The sequence below is a fragment of the Vidua macroura genome, chromosome 2 (assembly GCF_024509145.1).
Source record: "Vidua macroura isolate BioBank_ID:100142 chromosome 2, ASM2450914v1, whole genome shotgun sequence".
Taxonomy (NCBI): domain Eukaryota; kingdom Metazoa; phylum Chordata; class Aves; order Passeriformes; family Viduidae; genus Vidua; species Vidua macroura.
The window spans coordinates 66,526,827-66,544,959 of NC_071572.1; the positions used below are offsets into that span (position 1 = coordinate 66,526,827).

The 18,133-nt window shown below is 38.4% G+C and overlaps 1 protein-coding gene across 4 annotated transcripts in view; it reads left to right on the forward strand.

Annotated features, from left to right (window-relative positions):
• CMSS1 (cms1 ribosomal small subunit homolog) overlaps positions 1-18,133 on the forward strand; it is a 227,782-nt gene that overhangs the window by 101,896 nt on the left and 107,753 nt on the right. The window contains exon 1 of one of the 4 annotated variants that reach the window (XM_054002666.1): positions 10,957-11,038. The exons of the other annotated variants lie outside the window; for them this stretch is intronic. Coding sequence (XP_053858641.1) covers positions 10,981-11,038 — 58 coding nt within the window. The 5' untranslated portion in view covers positions 10,957-10,980. Of the gene's footprint in view, positions 1-10,956; positions 11,039-18,133 lie in introns of those variants that run through there. 4 annotated transcript variants of the gene reach the window in all.

The following is an 18,133-nucleotide window of genomic DNA, read 5'->3' on the forward strand; positions in this document are numbered from 1 at the left end:
GGGGTGATCTGCCAGGAGAGCCCTGTTGAAATTGCTTTTTTGGTCTTGGTGGCAATTATAGTACATTTCTGTGGGTGTTTTCCTGGCAGCTACAGTTTTTTTAGGTGTGTTGAGGAGGGCATGAACAAGTGACTCCAAATGTTTGCATTTAACATGCAAGTCCTTCCTAATGAAGCAATGAGTCATATCCTGTAGGCACAGATCCTTAACTTGCTGCTTAGTAAAACTTCACCAAAATTATTTTATCAGAAGCTAATATTTAGCTCCTGAGAGCACTGTGCCTCTTCTGCACATAAATAATGCTAATTTGTTGTGCATTAAACCAGTGGGATAATGCCACTTCTGACAGTGCCTGTGCACCTCACCATCTGAACATACAGATGTCTCTCCTATAGATATAGTACATATACATATATGGAAAAGATATTGACTTTTAAAAAACTTCTGACTTGTAAGTTTTTTTTTGTCAACATTTGCTTAGCATGAAAAAAGATCAGTTCTGAAGTGGACACCTCTTCCCCCTTTTGATTACTGGGTGGTTGTAAAGGAGTCATTTTAATGCACAGGACGTGTGTGTATTTGTGATTGTATGTTCCTATGCATTAATAGTATTTATGTTCTTTCTCTAAGACGATAATTTTTCTTAGTGCTCTGCTCAAATCAGTTCTGTTTGAGTGAATAAGTATTTAGAAAGTGTTAACAGTAGAGTGGATTTACCTTAATTAAGATGACACACAGACCTGAATAGCTAGATGTTCCTGTATGTGCAAGCGGTTCCATTTGAGGAACAATCACAGATCCTTATACTTCTCTGACATCAAAATTTAAGTTAAATTTTCCAGAGGAAGAATAAAGGTAAGGCTTTTAAATGAAAGGCCAGAGAATCTGTCCTGTATCATTTAATACCAAATACCCAGTAAACATCAGAGTGCACATGGTGGGATTCTGCAAGCTTTTTTTGTGCTGATAGGCCCAATAAAGTCTGTGGGGTTGCATGTGCAAGATTGGATTACAGGGTTAGGGAATGTATTTTGTGACTCTTACTGCTTGTATAACTCTTAGTGAATATATTTTCCTTTAAGTATAGTCTGGACAGTCTCAAAATGTAGCATTTTAAAGGTCTCTTGTTAACACATATTTATTAATTAAAGAAACAAGTGGAGAAACAGTAAGATGTTTGATTTAAGTTTTGGTCACTTTCTTGTCATAGAGCCTTAAAAAAAGAAGAAAACTAGAAAAAAAAAAAAAACCAAAACCCAAAACACACACACACACATACACACCCTACATGAACGAAAGAAAAAACCTACCAAAGAACCACCACCAGCACCACAAAAAAACAACCCAAAAAAACCAAACCCTTAACAACCAGCAAAACATAGAATTTACTAGAATAAGAGAGGGGAAGGTATATTCATCATTGAGAAGTAAAACTGTCTGGTTTGGTTTTTAGGGATAGAATTGAAGAAAAAAATGCAGAAGGAATGCCTATGTATGATAAATATGGCATAGATTGTGGCTTTTAACACCAGCCTTAATAATGTCAGGAATAATGTTCATCATCATTTTCTGTTTTTGCATGAGCTTAAGACAAATTACATAGGTTTATCCTCAGAGCACTGACATAGTGAGATTGTTTAGGTCATAGTTTCAGCTTTGTGCAAATTAGAGCTGCTGAAACTGACCTGTCTCTTAAACATTAGTGATTTGTTTAAAATGTATGTGGTGACAGACAAAGGCTTCAACAGTAAATATTAGTGCTTCTTGTTTCTGGGAATAGAATTAAATTGGAATAAATTCCTCTCCTATGAGTAAAGTAAAATCCAGTCTTTTTGGGATAAAATGAAAGTAGCTTTTTGCAAATGTACATTCTAGATTTAGTTGTGCGTTGTTTGAACATGATATATACAGCTTCTTAATGTCCTGCTAGGTCCTAGATAGGGTTCCTAAATGCCACTGAAAAAATTGGCAAGAGTGATCACTCAGAAACCTGATCATCTTTACCTTACTGCATCTTCATTGTGCCTTTCAAAATGAAGTTGTTGCTAAGGAGATATTGTAATGCACTGCATTTCTTTGGGATCTGAGCAGTGAAGAAGCCTTATTGCAAATTCTTGTTCTTGTGGTTTTCTTCAAATGTCTGTTAAGCCAGTGTTATCCTAACTGATATCCTTTATGTTCTGTGATCGACAGAGTTTGTCAGAGATGTGGGGCTTTAAGATAAAATTCAGTTTAGCAAGCAGAACTTGATCCTAAATGATTACTATTGCTCAGGGCCTGTAAAAATAGGTTGGAAGCTTAGTTGCTACTACAGTAATAAATGTAGTGAGCAAGCTTTGAAAAAAATATTTAAGGCTGCCTTCCCAAAAGACCTGTACAACACTTGTAAGGCGTAGCTTTGTTAAATTTGCAGCTGCATGGTTAGTCACAGACCCTGGTCATCTGCTCTCCAGCCTGGCAGGTCCAGCAAAGGCAGGGTTTGGCCACTGTACAGCTGTGGGAGCAGCAGTGTTTGCCAGTGCTGCTCCAAGGGGTCCCACGGGTCCCTGCTGTGTTCCCCGCCCCAGCTGCCTCCAGGTTTGCTGCTGTGCCCACAGAGCTCCTCTGCACCTGCTGACCTTGGCACTAGGGACAGCAGGGTGGCCTCGGAGGATGAAGGGACAGAAGAGAGGGAGGAAAGAAGCTCTTGACAAAACACATGTGACAGTTTGGGGGAGCGGCCATGTCACCAATGTTGGAGTGTCGTCATTGTCTCAGGGAAGCCGTGCATGCAGGGTGAACTGGACAGAGCATCTGGAAGGCTGTGAATAACTCTGTGTCCTGTTGTGGGACACAAATAAAGCTCGTAAGTATTTACATATGTAAAATTACCTGTCTCTAAAACTATCTAGGCATACACATATGCAAACTCACTCCACTGTGAGGAAGAATTGTAAGGGCTGAGACCGTGATAGGTTGTAAAAAAAGGATGACTCTGTGTCCACAATCGGATCTCTTAATATAAATGCTTGTGCAGGAAGGTTTTCACACTAGCTTTGTATATGTACCTAGCCTATGTGGCTATAGGCAGTGAAGAGGGATGGAGTAGGTGTTCAGAGGGCGCTTCCACAATTCCAAAGGTCGATTCCCACTTGGGAGAAGCCTTGATTTCTCCATGAGGTGTAGCAGCAGATTGGTTGGTTAAGTTCCTAAACTCTGAAGTATGAAAGCCTTTCTTTCCCTGTTGTGCACTCTTTCTTCTCAAAGGAATCAGTGTTGCTTCTTGTTCAGTGCAACATACCAGAGTTTTTCCTTGCTTAAGGATTAATTGTCAGAATGGTAGCAGCAAAATTGTGAAAAATAGATGGCTTATCAGCTTATTTCATTAGGTACTTCTGTCTCTAAGAAAAAGTCCTGAGGCAGTTATTAGCAACTAATACTCAGCAAAGAGGGCTTGTGGGGGATTGCTTGTCATTGTTCTGGGAGTACTTCAACTTAGTCTCTAGCAATGCTCAGAAACCAGAGAGCTTTAGCCCAGCAGATAAGCTAAACCAGAAGGCATCATTATGCCTTTGTGCAAACATATTTTGGGTATAGGATGCAGTTGATTCCCTATCTTCATAAAATGTAAAGTAGCACCAGACTACCTATGCTCTTGTCTCCTGGGACAAGCAGACCATGACTGCTCAAATAGGAAAGAAAATGTGTAAGAGACATGTGATTTAGGACTCAGATATGCTGAGCAGTATACATTAAGTAAAAGGAAATGGTTATTTGCTCATAGCATGATGGTGGGGGACACTCAGTGGATCAATTTGCCCCAGAATTGAAACAAAGTGAAGTATTTTGACATACAGCATGTAGCTAAAACCCTGAGGTGAGTGCCACAGGATACAGCTGAGGCCAGAGGTATCAGTGCTTTCAGTGAGGAGATTCACAGAGGAACAGTTTAGTTGTGGTAGTTCAGAAGGATGTTCTGAAGGCAGCTGAAATTTTGAAGTGACAGCTGAGAGCATGCTAGGAGAGGGATCACTCCCATTGCTATCTTTCTGCAAACATCTGCTTTTGGCCAATGTCAGAAAGTTTTTGAACTAGATCAGCCTCTGGCTTTCCTGATGCATTTTTCCTATAGCACAGGTGAGACTCCAGACTAAATAGTTCTCCAGTACCTTTTAAAGCTAGGTAGTGAAATATATTTTGTAGCAATCCACTAATTATTTGCAGTAGGGAGTCTAGGCTAACTTTGCCCATGCAATACTTTATACATTAGGAGTTAACTGCTGTCACGAGTCGTTATTTCCATTGAGAAGAGTGATTCATCTTTCCATGAGTACTCAACCGTTCTCTCAGTGGGAATGAAATTTTAGGTCATGTCACCATTCTGTAGGAGAAAATACATGTGGGAACAGGACATTGTGTTTGGATACATGTGTTTTCTGTTGAACTGGGTTGTCTAAGAACTTTTGTCTCAAGTGTTTTGAGCAAATTTAGTATTTATTTGTCCATTATTAGCTTCAGAATGGTAGTTGTGGAGGAGAAGACTTACTCTCATGGGCAGTATAGCCTCTCAAATTTGCCTCAGTCCTGATTAGAAAAAAACAGCTTTTAGCTGCTCTAACAGCTACTGTGGATGGTTTTCCAATCAGTGTTTTACCTGACATACATTTCTGCTGTATTCCTTTCATCTGTCTGTTGGAAATTTGCCTTATTTTTCTTTTATTGCTCATCAGAATGGTCTATTAGAGATGTTACTTACATTGGAAAATCCTCTTGGGTAAGAGCTAATCATACTAGATATGCCTTCTGCACTACTGTGAAAATTTGGAAAGAATAACCATCTGGAGAAAACAATTTCAGGATCTATAAATCCAGCGTATTACAAGTTACCTTGCACTTCATTTGTGTCCCTGTATTGAAATTTTTGTTTTTATTTTTTGCTTTGGCTGTCTTTTTAATACTCAACATACAAACTTAGTAGGGGAGTTGGATGGAATTTGGAAAAATCTGAAATTCAAATGCCACTTTTTTACAAAGAAAAAAAATATGCTACTGAACAGCAACTGTATTAAGTTGGAGTAACAGTGCACATATTTTCAAGTATTGTATTTCTTGTGAAGAGATGCCTAAGAAGGTTAAATCAGAGGTCAGCTTTTTGAGAGGGCTTTGAAACTATGCACCATGACAGGATACAGGACTTTGATCTATTTGGTTTTAAGAACTGAATTTTAGCACAGTATTTGTCCCAAATCCTAGTGTTTAGGAGTCAAGACATTGACATCCTTAAATGATTTTACTGTGCAAGTCAAGTGCAAGAGAATCACTCTTCCAAGTGCAGGGTCCTAAGTTTTGTGCAACCACAGAAGTGATGACTGTCACAGGAACACTGTGAGAATGTTATCAATCACTGTTTTCTTCTGGTGCTTCCTGCAGCACACTATGGTTCAGGCAATGATTGTGGTAAGAGGCTTTTAAATTGATATAAAGACCAAGTTGATTTGCCATGTTTTTTAACCAAGTGTTTATTAGTTGAAATAATCTTGGGTGTTTTTTGGCATAGTTTATGTTTGAGTGGGAAACTGAATCATTGTCAGAAGTCTGTGTATATTTGAGCATGTTAAGCTGAAGTTACCAAATGGAACTGTGGGAGGCTTTTGGCTTGTGTTTAATGAGTAAAAACCAGAGCTCCTACCTTGCTACTTCAAGAGCCACAAAAATGTTAGCAGAAGTCAGAGATGCAAGAATAAAAAAAAGTATTCCATACAGCCTGTTTACTTGCCAGTACTAGCTTTTTCCTTGGGTTAGTTTCCACTATTTTGTTCCATCTAGTTTAAGGTATTACAAGGGATGAGACTTCCTCTGCATTCCTGTGGAAATTATTTTGCAGTCCTCATAAGACTTTGTGAATTTTTTCCCCTTATTTATATTTCCTGGTTCTTATATTTCCAGAGCAGAATCCACACCAAAACTGTCAGGGGTTGCTTTCCTGTTAGTTTTGGCAAAATCATTCAAGCTTCCTTCTTGCTTCTGTCTGCTTTTGTTCAACTGAATGAACCAGTGAACATTCACATGCCTCAAACTACAAGTCTTTTAGGATAGGTGATACTTTGCTGGGGGCTGCTGTGAACGTTTTAAATCAACCTGCATGTATCAGGTAAAGCAGCTGGAGATCTTAGAGTTTCTTTTATTGCATTTTCTTTTGTGTCTCTCAGACTGGGTTTTCACACAAAGCCTTCCTAACTGGTTTCCCATGTTGTCCTGTCTCCCACCCCTCTCCCCTTTAACACTAGGGTACTTGTGCATAAGCCTCACAATAGGCTTATGAAATGGCCAATTATAGGCACTTAAAGCTAGACTAAGATGAAGTCAATGATTCATCAGTAAGCAAAAGCTAAAATTAATCATGTAACCTGCTTGTAAGATTGCCTGTAAGTTTTTCCCCATATCATCAAAGATAATTTGTCCCCAAATAATATATTTGCTTATATTTGGACTGTTAGATACCCAAGACAAACTAATTTGAATTGTTGTATGAGTCTTCAGGAACATGTGAGCTTTTGCAATTGTTTCAAGCCCCAAAATATTTCTGGTCTATTATAATTTAATTGGTTCCCTCTATTTTGTCTTTCAATTATGTATAATAAAATTAAATACATATTTAGTCTAATTATTGTAACTGAATTCATCAGAAACTGTCATGATAGGACAAGGAACATTCATTTGAATGTTATTTGCTTCCTAAGCATTTGTTCATTTAATTCATGGGCCAGTAGAAGCGATTGGAAATCGCTTACTTTTTCATTCTTTGTGTTTTTCTTGATTTTGCTGAGCTAATTTCTTATGTGTTGACTTGCTTCTCAGCTTTTAACTTGAGCTGCTGTACACAAGAAGGTGCACAGTGGCAGCTGCTTCTTGAAAAGTTGCCATTTGGAAGGCAGCATGGAGGCTTTCCTGCAGACCTGCACGCACACATGTAACACACATTACATGTGGGTACGCCCTGCCTCAGGTGGGAACAGAAGCTGCCAGAGGCATACAGAGACTTTTGTAACACTGATTCAGTTTTGTGAAAGATTTGTTTCTAAATCTTTTTCTCCCCCGAAGTCGAGTTTGTAAACGCTTTCTTAGGTCTGTTGTACATTCTGAAGTGTTTCACAGTCTGATAACAGATGAGCTAAGTCACTTGCTGCCAAAACCCTGCAAAGTGTGAGCTGTATGGAGCCTAGGGAGGAATGCTGGTCTTTTAAAACTATGCCAACCTTAATATTGTAATTAAATTATGATTTAAATCATGAAGTCATCACAGTATTCTTGGAAGAAGCTGCAAACTAGGGTCACTGTACATAAAGGGGGCAGATGTGTGCAACACCTGTAAACACAGAGAAAAAGGAAAGTAAGAAGCTGTGGCTATCTCTTTTATCAGGATATTTGTGCTGCATGGTAACAGTCTCTCACCAGTCTTATAGCTGAGCATTTTTAACATGTACTCTGCACTCCTAGTTGCTGTTCTCTCAGAACCTTTTCTAAGGCCTGAATTGGAGAGATTGTGGGGTAGCATAGAACTGTTCTCATCTCCTCCACAGCTCATACACAAGGTGTGGAAAACCAACAGAGAAACTTGGGTTTGGTGACATGGTAAGTTTGTATCATCTTAAAGCTGCTCCAAGGGAAGCCCTGGCCAGTGCAGTTCAGGAAACTGATAGCGAATAAATTTACTTGAGTGGAGGAGGAGTGAAACTTAAAAATAATTCACTTTTATAGAAGTAAAGTTTGTATGCCAGATACCATACTGTATATTTGTGGCTCTGTCTGCCCTCCCACAGCCAGTGTAACATGGGTGCAGATTTTGGCTTGTTTAGTGGAAATATGGGCATGATTGGTACAGATCAAATCAATTTTTACTACTGAGGGATTCATTCACGCATTGAGCTCATGCTAGTGATTGTGTGAATGCTGCTTCCTATATGAATTTAAAAGGTTTCTGACAGTCAGCCTGACCTGAGACAGCTAGTTTTAAAACATCAGGAAGTTTTGATAGAGTATTGGGCATGGAAGTTTGTTGTGTAACTCTATAACTAAGTTCTGTGCAAATTCAGAGTATTCTTTGCTGATTATACAATTTTAGTGCAGCTTTATTGGTGCTACTGAGCAAATGGACTGTTTTATTTGTGGAGAGTCAGCCAAGTGGCTCTCTGTGGGAGAATGCTGATAAACCTGACTATTTTAAACCTGGGTGTCTCTCTGCTGTTTTTCAAACACAGTATGTCTCTTCATTCTGTATATATCATGTTGTCTTGGCTCCCCATCCCTGGCTGCCACAGAGGTGGTAACACTTCTTAAGTTCTCATCCCTCTTCATGATCTTGCTCATTTTTGCTCACCTGAAAAGCTCAATCTTTTACTTTCCTCTGTTAAACCCTTTGAGACTATTCAGCACCTTGAAAAGTCATTATTCTTCCAGAGTTCCTGCAAGACTTCAATGCCTATATTGGTGAGGCAGTGAAGGAGTTAAGGGCTTGTGGAGTTTCAAAGAAATGCCGGACAGCTGCTATAAAGTATTGCTACAAATCCTAGCTGACCTCATTCTTGTCAGACAACAGTGATAATATCCAAAAATGGGTGCAAGACAGGAAGTGTTTCAGGAAGGTGTGTGTTCCATGAAAAGACATCAGAAATGTGCTTTCTCCCAGGGCCACTTACCATAAGATCCATATTAATTTAAACGAAACAGTGAAATTCCAAGATGTCGTGGGGACAGGACATTTTCATGCTTATTATCCCAATCGTGGTTTCTGTTCCCTGTTCTCAGTTTGTTTTGTCTTCCCCCCCACCCCAGCTCGCTGCTGGCTTGCTGCTTGGCTTTTGCTTGCTGCTTTTGCTCGCTGCTGGCTGCCTGCTTTGCTAGCTCTGTTTTCCTTTCTTTTTTCTTTGCTTTTCGCTTGCTTGTTTTTTTCGCCATTTTTTTTCCTTTTTCCCGGTTTCCGTTGTTCCCTTCCCCCCCCCCCTCCGAAGATATCGGACCTACTCCGGGCAGGAGCTCCCCCAGGGTCTGCGAAAGAAGCTTCGTACCCTCTGCGGCGAAGAGAGATACAGCTCAACCCCCTTGGACTGGTGAAAACATCTGTGGTCATCTCGGGCTATTTCTCTTGTGCTGGGGAGTGTTTTTTGTTGTTCCTTAATAAACAAGTTTTTTCCACTTCCCCTCTGAAGAAATTCCTCCCGAACCCGGCGGTGGGGGGAAGTTGCGGAGGATTTTGTTTCCTATAAGGGGCTCCTTTGGAGATGTTTTCCCCTAATTTGTCCTAAACCAGGACACAAGATGTGTTTACAGAAACATAATTTCAGTCCAGAAGAAATATTGCTTGTTGCTCTAATGTACAAATGGCAAAAGCAGTTCTGGTAACCCCTGTATGTATTTAATATAATGATATTGCTGGCTGTATGAACCTACTTGCTAAACATGTGGGGGCTTCACATAATTTTTGATAGTTTTGTTTACTATTTTAAGGGGTATCTTTGACTTGAAAAAGTGGTAAAGGAGGAATACAAATCTACATATATTTTCCCATTTACTTTATGCTCAAAGACTGATTTGATATCTAATGTGCTTTTCACTAATTTAATCAATTGAGTTCCTTAGTAAGCAGAACAAAATCTCATTTTTCCCCTAATGCGTTCTCTGACTTACAGTTCAAAAGAATTTGCTTTTGAAAGATTTAACATTTTTCACTAGTCAATCTACCAAGTTATCTGCAGTGTCCTGTATATACAGGTTCTTATTATTTTTATTGTACTGAAAAGGTCAAACATTAGAAAGCTTATATTTTATTTATATTTTTCAGAAGTACCCACTAAAAGCATGCAAATAAAAATAATTCCTACCAGTTCAGAGCTCTTCTACTGATGATTAGGGATATTTCCCCTAAATTTCCTCTTAGTTGTCTCCAGAATTGTGCCTCTTACAGTATAAATCTGCAGTAAAAATCAAACATAAATGATTATTTTTTAAATAAGCATAAATAAATATTGCTTGAGAGATTTTTTCTTTAGATTGCAGAGGTTCTTATTTCAGCATTAGCTTGATAAATTTTTATGAAATAATTTATTAAGAGTTAGACTCGATCCAGTAAAGATTCTACCATTTAAAATGTTGCACATGAATAATATGATTAACTGAAATGAAGTCTAGCCTGTAGAAATATTAAAATAAAACACTGCTATTTAGCCTCTGCTCTTTGTTTCATTTAAAAATTTGATTATTCTGTACTTTTTCCCCCATATTCTTCTATAGTTTAAAAAAATATTAATTTATGTTGGTAGGGAGTGAACAAATTCTAGCTGCTGGAACTCATGTAGTAATTTCCTCCTTGGAAATATGCCTGTTTGTGAAGCTGGATCACTGACCTTGAAGGGCCTTTTGACAAGTGCAGCTCATGGCCAGGGATCATGGAGATGCTGAATGGCTCGGCCTTTTAGCAGAGGTTGGGCTTTTTTATAGAGATGTGACATAGGACCTCAGGTGAGGCGCATGAGGAGATAAAGGCGGGCTGGATGGATGACCTGAGTACAACTGAACTCAGCCCTGCTACATGCTGAGGAATAAAATAAGTATGATCTGTGTTTTTAGAAGATGATCCAAGGATATAACAGAAAAGAAAGGGAAGGAAAATGGGATTATTTAGATACAGGAAGACCTGTATATTTTTTGTTGTTTGCTGGTATCAACTCATTTGATATACACACACAGTTGTTTCAAACTGAATTATAGTTTATATTTGTCTGCTGTTCCTGGAAGTTATTGCCAAGAGTGGAAAACCGCATAATACATTTCTGGTATTGAACCATCTATTACTGATGGGTAATGACAGAGCAGAGGGAGAAGGCACCAGTTAGTCTGGGTTAGCTCATGTGCTCTGGATAACTCTTTCTTGAACACTTAGATTTCTAAAGTTCTACCAGGTTATGCTGATTTCCCACTGCTTTCTGGATGTGATGAATTGTCTCCATGTCAATGTCAGGTAATCTCAAGTATTCCCATGATTGTCTGCCTCAAACTTTTTCAGGTAATATACGTTTTGATCACTTTTTATTGGCTATTTTAATAAGATAACAAATACCAGAAAGTCTGCAATAACACCTTTTAACAAAAGAAACATTGTTTGAGTTTTTAAAATTACAGATGAACCTGTGTTGTCACTTACATTTTATTTATCTTTGCTTTTAAATGCTAGAGGCACAAAATTTTGGATCTGTAGTGGCTTTCTTGTTTAAATTCTGAATTTTTGACAGTGAAGCAGGGAATTCATTCTCAAAGTCAAAAGGGAGAAAGTTTTTGTAATTACCAAAGAGTTTCTGATTCAGACACAGGAGGGAGATAAAACTATAATCCTGTTTTACTAATTGTTGGTTAAAACAAAAAACTTTTTGAGATGCATTGTAAATATTCACCTTACAAAATTATGTAGCAGTGCAAGGTATGATAAATTATGTCAATCCATCAGTCTGTCTCCTTGGCTTTTCAAGGAGATCTACCACAAGCGACTTAAATAATGTGTTTTCTTGTAACGGTGATGTAAAAAATATGTTATTTAAGTTTTGTTTTTTTTTTTTTTTTCTTCAAAGTGTACCGGGTTGGTTTTGACCAATAAAAGTGGATTTTGTTTCTGTTCAGTCCATAATTCAAGCCAGTTCTGTGACTCTCCCTTTTTGATCTCAGTATATTCTAATCTTTCTCCTGCATCTTTTGACATGCATCTGAAGCATTTACCTCCTCATCAAATGTATAGAAGAATTTGGCACTTGTCTTGGTATTCTGAAAGAAATTAAAACCAGGCTGTTGTGATTGTCCTCATAAAAGGCTCTTCATCGTGCACACAGAACATCAAGTAATATATTGGCTTACTGCTTAGAAAGCTTTGTTTAAAAATCTGCAAATTTGTTGATGAAAAGGGTAGGATTTCTGAATTGATTTGGTGGGGTTTTTTAAAAATCCAAGCACTTGAGATTTTTTGTTATATTAATGTTTTTACCTTCATGCTCACCTTCTTGAGCTTTTTAAATTGGATGATTGAGATAAGGCCTGGCATAGATGAGTTAAAGGTGTCAATTTTGTGAGTAGTTACCTGTGAAACGTAGAAATTATCAAAATCATAACACCCTGCTCTCTCTTGCGTACTTAGAATGACACCTACGTGTGAATTAATAACCAAAAGGAAATATTAAATAATTCATAGGGTGCATGAAACTCCTGATAGTGGCAAGGGTAGGTAGTGTTTCCTAAGAGCAAGGTTGTAGTTTAGGGTGGTTAGACATGCCTTCCTTAATGAATGGGATAAAATACCTAAATCTCTCCAGTGTTGTCGCCTCTCCACACTTACAGCCCATTAATGTGCTTTTTGAGTAGTAGTTGCACAAACCCTCTTGAGCATTTTCTTACAGAATTCTTACAATCGCTTCAAGAAAACTATTTGCATTGCACCTCTGGTAGTTGTGTCTACTCTGCTTTTACTCTCTGCCCTGCTTTCAGAGGGGTACCATTTGATTCTTCTGAGCCTGTTTCTGCTCTGGTAAAGGGGGTAGTGATGCTGCCCTGTTTTGGTATGGCATCCTTCTGATCAAGAGGTGAAAGACCCGATAGAGCCTTCTTTTTACCGATCCCAAGAGAGCTTGAATACGAACTGCATGAAGGCTTGCAGTGTCTGAAGGAGATTTAAGGAAATCCTGCTTGGATTTGATTCTGTGTCTGAGTCATTTGAGCTTTTTTTTTGACCATTAATAAACCTTTGTCACACTACTGCTGTTGCCTTTTGTTGCAGTCATTACATTCCTCTGGAGTCTCTGTAGCCATTGTCTGCTTTGTTACTTTGGTTTTGTTTTTTTTTTTTCACTAGGAATAGATTTTTAAGTTGGAAGAAGGTGTAAAATTCATTTCCCACCACCAGAAAAATCTGTGTGTTTGCAAGGGGTATATAATAGCCATGTAAGCTCCACTGCAAGTTCCCTTTGGCAAAGTGCAGCTTTCAGTCTCACGTCAGTAGGTGTGCAGCCTTAGTGGGCTGTAAGTGCTCCTCCTCCTTGCCATTCTGCAGCCTGAACTGGCAAAGGAAGCAGTGCCACAGAGGAAGGTATAGAAGGAGAAGCCTCTAAGGACACAGATATGTGCTGTGGGATATTCAGCACTGCAGAAAGCTCTTCTCACCCTTTTGTGTGTGTGTGGAGGCATGCACAGGCTCTCTCCATGGAACAGATACCTAACGTGTTTGAAAGAGTCTCTGTGAACTTTGGCTTTCTGCTGAGTGTGTGTGGGCCATTTAGAACAGACAGCTTTCTCAGAGGGGACAAAGGTCAGTTTAAAATTTTTAGGTGCACTATGTAATGCAAGCTGTTGGCAGATTTGGAAGAGACCCGTGAAATCTTTGTCAAGGAAGAGGCCTTTTGTTTCCAAGAGAAAGTTTTGGATGCAGAGTGAGAAGAGGAGTATTTGCTAGATATGTCTGAAATATGTTTGTTTTGAAAGCCATTATTAATTAGGTGTAAACTGTGAGCCTGGTTTATATTCCTCAGGGCAGGGGAAGATGGAATCTCTTGTTCATCTGAGTGCAGGTTTTCCCCAGGGTGCTTATATACACTACAGAATATTCATTAAGCTGTTGGCATTGTATCTCTAATTCTTTTCTTTGATTTCAAGTCTTAAATTAAAAAAAGACAAGCCAGATATCCCCACTCCTCCCAAAGTAAACCTAAGTTGTGAAACTGTCCTTAGCACTTCTGCTGAATGAAGCACAAACACCTACTGTTTTCTGGCAATCTCTGTTTATCAATGTAGACACTTTTCTGAGAGTTGTTTCACAGTGTCCACATAGTCTTTACCTGACCTTCAGAAAGAGTGATGACAAAGGAAACAGTTGTAAGGCAGATTTCTACCTATTTAAGATTTGACGTTATCTGTGTTTTGCAGCACATGACATTGAACAACTACCAGGGACAGAATAATTTTTTGCTTCTCTCAAGTTACTGTTAGCTTTAAAGTAAGAAGCCAGGAAAGGGACATACTATTTACATAAGTTTAGAAAACTTTCAAAACATCTCTTTTAAAATTTTCATTAAGAGATTTAGGGCTAGTGTCATGGCATGATGGAGAAGCTTTCTAAACTGGATTTTCTTTGTTATTTTGCATTCCACTAATATTGTGATTATTGTGCTAACATTTTAGCTGTACAGTTGGTCATATTTTGTACACTACTTTTAATATTGCAAAAAGGATGCCATTAATAATGAGCAGGAACAAAATGGTTAGCTGGTTTTAACTGAGGTGACACATTTCAGCTATTTCAGTTCAGCTCTTGTAGAGGGTCAAAGAAAAAGGAGATTTCAATTTCTAGAGCTTTGCTTTAAGATGGAAAGTAGACCTGCAGCCCTGTGCTTCAAAGTCACAAAGGTAAGAAATTAATTTGGCAGTTCACAGAATTGTTGCTATGATAAAATGAGAGGAAAGTGAGGGAAAAAGGAGTGTTCAATGGGAAGGAAGCATCAGGAAAATAGACAGTCTGCTTAGGAAGACATAGAAACAGATGAAGCCATGAGAAACTGAACAAAATACTGTTGTAAGAAGTGGGTTTGCTATACACTTAGAGTTAAGCACACATTTTCTGTGGGGCTCTTCTGGAAATTGCTACTATTAAATGGCTTTTGTGGACTTGAGTTTCAACACAGCGGCTGCTACTATCTGCACACCTTGCTTTGGGTAACAGTTTTGTTTGTTTCAAGAAACTAAGGATAATTCCATTCTGCTTTTAAGGTAATCTGCAGGGTTTTGTATTTGCTTCAGAGTGAATGGTAGTGATCTGCCCTTCCTTCAAGAGACCATTACTTTTACCGGATATTTAAGGTGAAATAGCCATATACAGTAATGTAGATTATAGCTACATTTATCAAAATGACTGTTATCAATTCAGACTGAGCAATAATTTTTAAAAGAAATTCTGAATTTTTCTATTTATCACTTGCCCTGGTTATTCCCCTTATCCTTTTTATATTTTGTGGAGTAACCAAGATACCTGGCTGAGACATGAATCTTGTCTAACAGTACACTTTGTACTCATCGTACAATTAGTTCTCAACTGTACACTATAAAAGATGTTTAAAACATCTAGACTAATATGGAAATTATGTAACTGTGGTGAAAACTTCAAAAGAAAGCTTGGGGGTTTCCCCCCTGCCCCCTTTGCTTTGTTTAGGTACATGTTTGGACTGTATTTTTATCCGTGCACTCTTGCAAATCCTTCATGTTCATACTGTAAACTGGTTCATCAGGAACTTTTAATGAAGTATGTAATCTCATGGTGGGAAGATACCTTTTTTTGTTTTTCCTTTTTCCTAGTTTCCATGTTCTTTTAGGGTGTGGTTCAAATTAAAATGAAATTTAGGTTGGTCTTTCCTTTTTTTGACCTGCCAAAGGGTTTGTTCTGTTAGCATTGCTCTGCTCCCTGTAAATCAGACATTCTTCTTGGGCTGCGTCAGGTTACTAATGACATGATTAATGCAGGAAGGGTAGAGAAGGATGACATAGTGGCTCATGCAAAGTTTACCTGAGAATTATCTGTAGCTCTCTACTGTTTAGTGTCTGTGTGAGTCATGGCCTGAAGCTCTGCCATTCCCTGTTCTTCAGCTGGGCAAGATCACACTTACCTCATTCTATGTATGCATTTCTCCCTTTCCTGCCAGATCTGATTAGAAGCACTCTTGTTTTAAACTGTTTATGAAACATTCAATACACTTCTTGCAGATAGCTGACCATAAGGCTAAATGAAAAGTGCCATTACATATCTGTGATCCAGACAGCTTTAGAAACTTTCTCTGTCCTTACATGAATTCTGATTTTTATCAACTGAAGTATTTTTCACGTTCACGGGTTTAACAGTGATAGTGTTTTGACATAAGTGAGCTTTGCAATAGGACCGTGAGTCAGCTGCCGTCTGTCTCCTGTTTCTTCTTGTGTATTTGTATGGATAAAAGCTTACAAAATACAAGCACCAAGTTTTGTGCTGCTCTCTCTGGCTTTTGAAACTTCCTTGGGCTGCAGGTGCAAGAGTTCCCATCAAATTTAGTTCACCTATTGATTTCTTAATGAAGCATTTGGGAAATTCATCTTACTGATATGGAAACACAAGCATGTTCTCTGATAGACTTTGAAACCTTGATCATTCCCTTAGTGAGGCTCAATGTATGTGCAGACAATATGTGTTTTGCTGTTTGTGTATGTGTGTCCTTTAACTGTCACATATTCTCAAGTCTCTTTTAAAAGACCAGAATTAAGTCCATGTGGAATTTTCAAGTAATGCTGATTATTTTTTCAAGATACCTTTGTTTTCTCTGTAAAACTGTCACAAAGTCTTTGGCATCCTTCAGGACTTCAGCTTTCCTCAGCTGAAACTGTCGCTTTTTCCCTGTGTGAGCTGCTGTCTGAATTATCTTGTGCAAAAAGAGCTTAATGTTTAACTTCACAAGAATATGCTGAAAGCAGGCTATCATTTTCCAGCCAGCTCGTATCTCGCAACCTGCCAAAGCCTATATCAGGAACAAAATGTATGGGAAAAAATTCTAAAATGATAGACAGAAAAATGTCTTGTGGGAAAACTAAAATGCCTTGAGACTCATTCTGTTACTAAAGAATGTTTTTACAAGCACAGCATCATCCCTTGTACTTTTTGAAATTTTCAAAAAGGAAAGCTCGAGAGCATAACATTTGTGTAGAATGTAAGCAACCTTGATAAGTGGAAAAGTGGCATTTCTTGGAAATAATATTGCCTGAAGAGAAAAGAATGGTTAAAGTGAATAATTAGCTAGAAAAAACCCCAAAACAACCCTAACAAGCTTAGTTATAAAAGGCTCAACTACTTCTAATAAAGGCTATAATGATGCTTGAGATAAAACTTTATGTGCACTCTGATAACATTTTGCAAACACATCTTAAAGGAAAACAAACATCCTATGATCTGTTAATCTGAAAGGATGCATCAGATGAGTAAATTCTGATTGTAAACATGTCATTAAAATATCTAAAAGTTCTCCAATGCAATGTGCCTGCTTTTTACCTACATTGCAGCATATGCTAATGGAGTTACCGATTATAATTACCTAAATGGGGATGGCAAAAGTTCATGTTCAGCTTAATGTTGTCTGTATTTAATTTTCCTGCTTTTAAAGGAACTTTTTACATAAAAGAGTAACATAGATTTTATTCAGTGAGTCAGTGTTTAGGCAAAAAATAAGCATATAGTTTGACACGTGCCTTTATGTAAGCTGTGTTTCTAGAATCTGTCTTTCAGTTTGAGCAGTGAAATGGTATTTCTGGCTTTTGTTTTCTTCTGGTGAAATAGCCAGTGCCTTGGCTGTAGAACTGATTTTTTTGCTTTTTGTCCAAACCCCTCTTCTTTCATGCTTGCAACTAGAAAAATAATCAAAAAAGGGTTTAAAATGTTGTGTTTTTTTTTTTTTTTTAATTGAAAGGCGCTGAATGAAGTAAGAGTGTAAAAAGTAACTGTTCCGTAAAACTTGCGCCTTCACTTGTGCAGGTTTATGAGGCAGGACATCACCACCCTCCAGTTCATCAGGTTGTGGTTGCCTCTTGCTGCACAAAGCAGCAAACCGCCCTGTAGAGTGAGAGAGAGCAAGCTCTGTCTGGCTCCTTGGCTCAAGCAAGCCCACAAATCAGAGGAAGCTGTGATTGAGGAAGGACCTGAGAGGCAGGAAACAGATGTTGGCAGCAGTGTCCTGGCTCAGGTAGCCAGATAACAAATGTACCAAGCCAAAATAACTAAGTGGGTTAAACAGCTATAACTGTAGCTCAGTCTTTTTTACTGGGCTACTTAAGTCTAGGTTTACCTAAGGAGTACTGTGCCTTTTGCACGTGCTCTTTGTTTGGCATTTGTGGTGTGTTGTCAAGCTTCAGAGACCTTATCTGATAACACCTAGGTCACCCACCACGTGTTTCTGTGTGCAGTTAGGTACCTTTCTCAAAAGCTTGCTAGGATCATCCAGGTATTTCAGTAGTTATTATTTTCTGTTTGGCCAAAGATCACCATGCATAGGGTGATGCAAAAGGACAACATCAGAGTCTTACATGTTCAGAAAAAGTTCTTTGAAGTCTCCAAAACAAT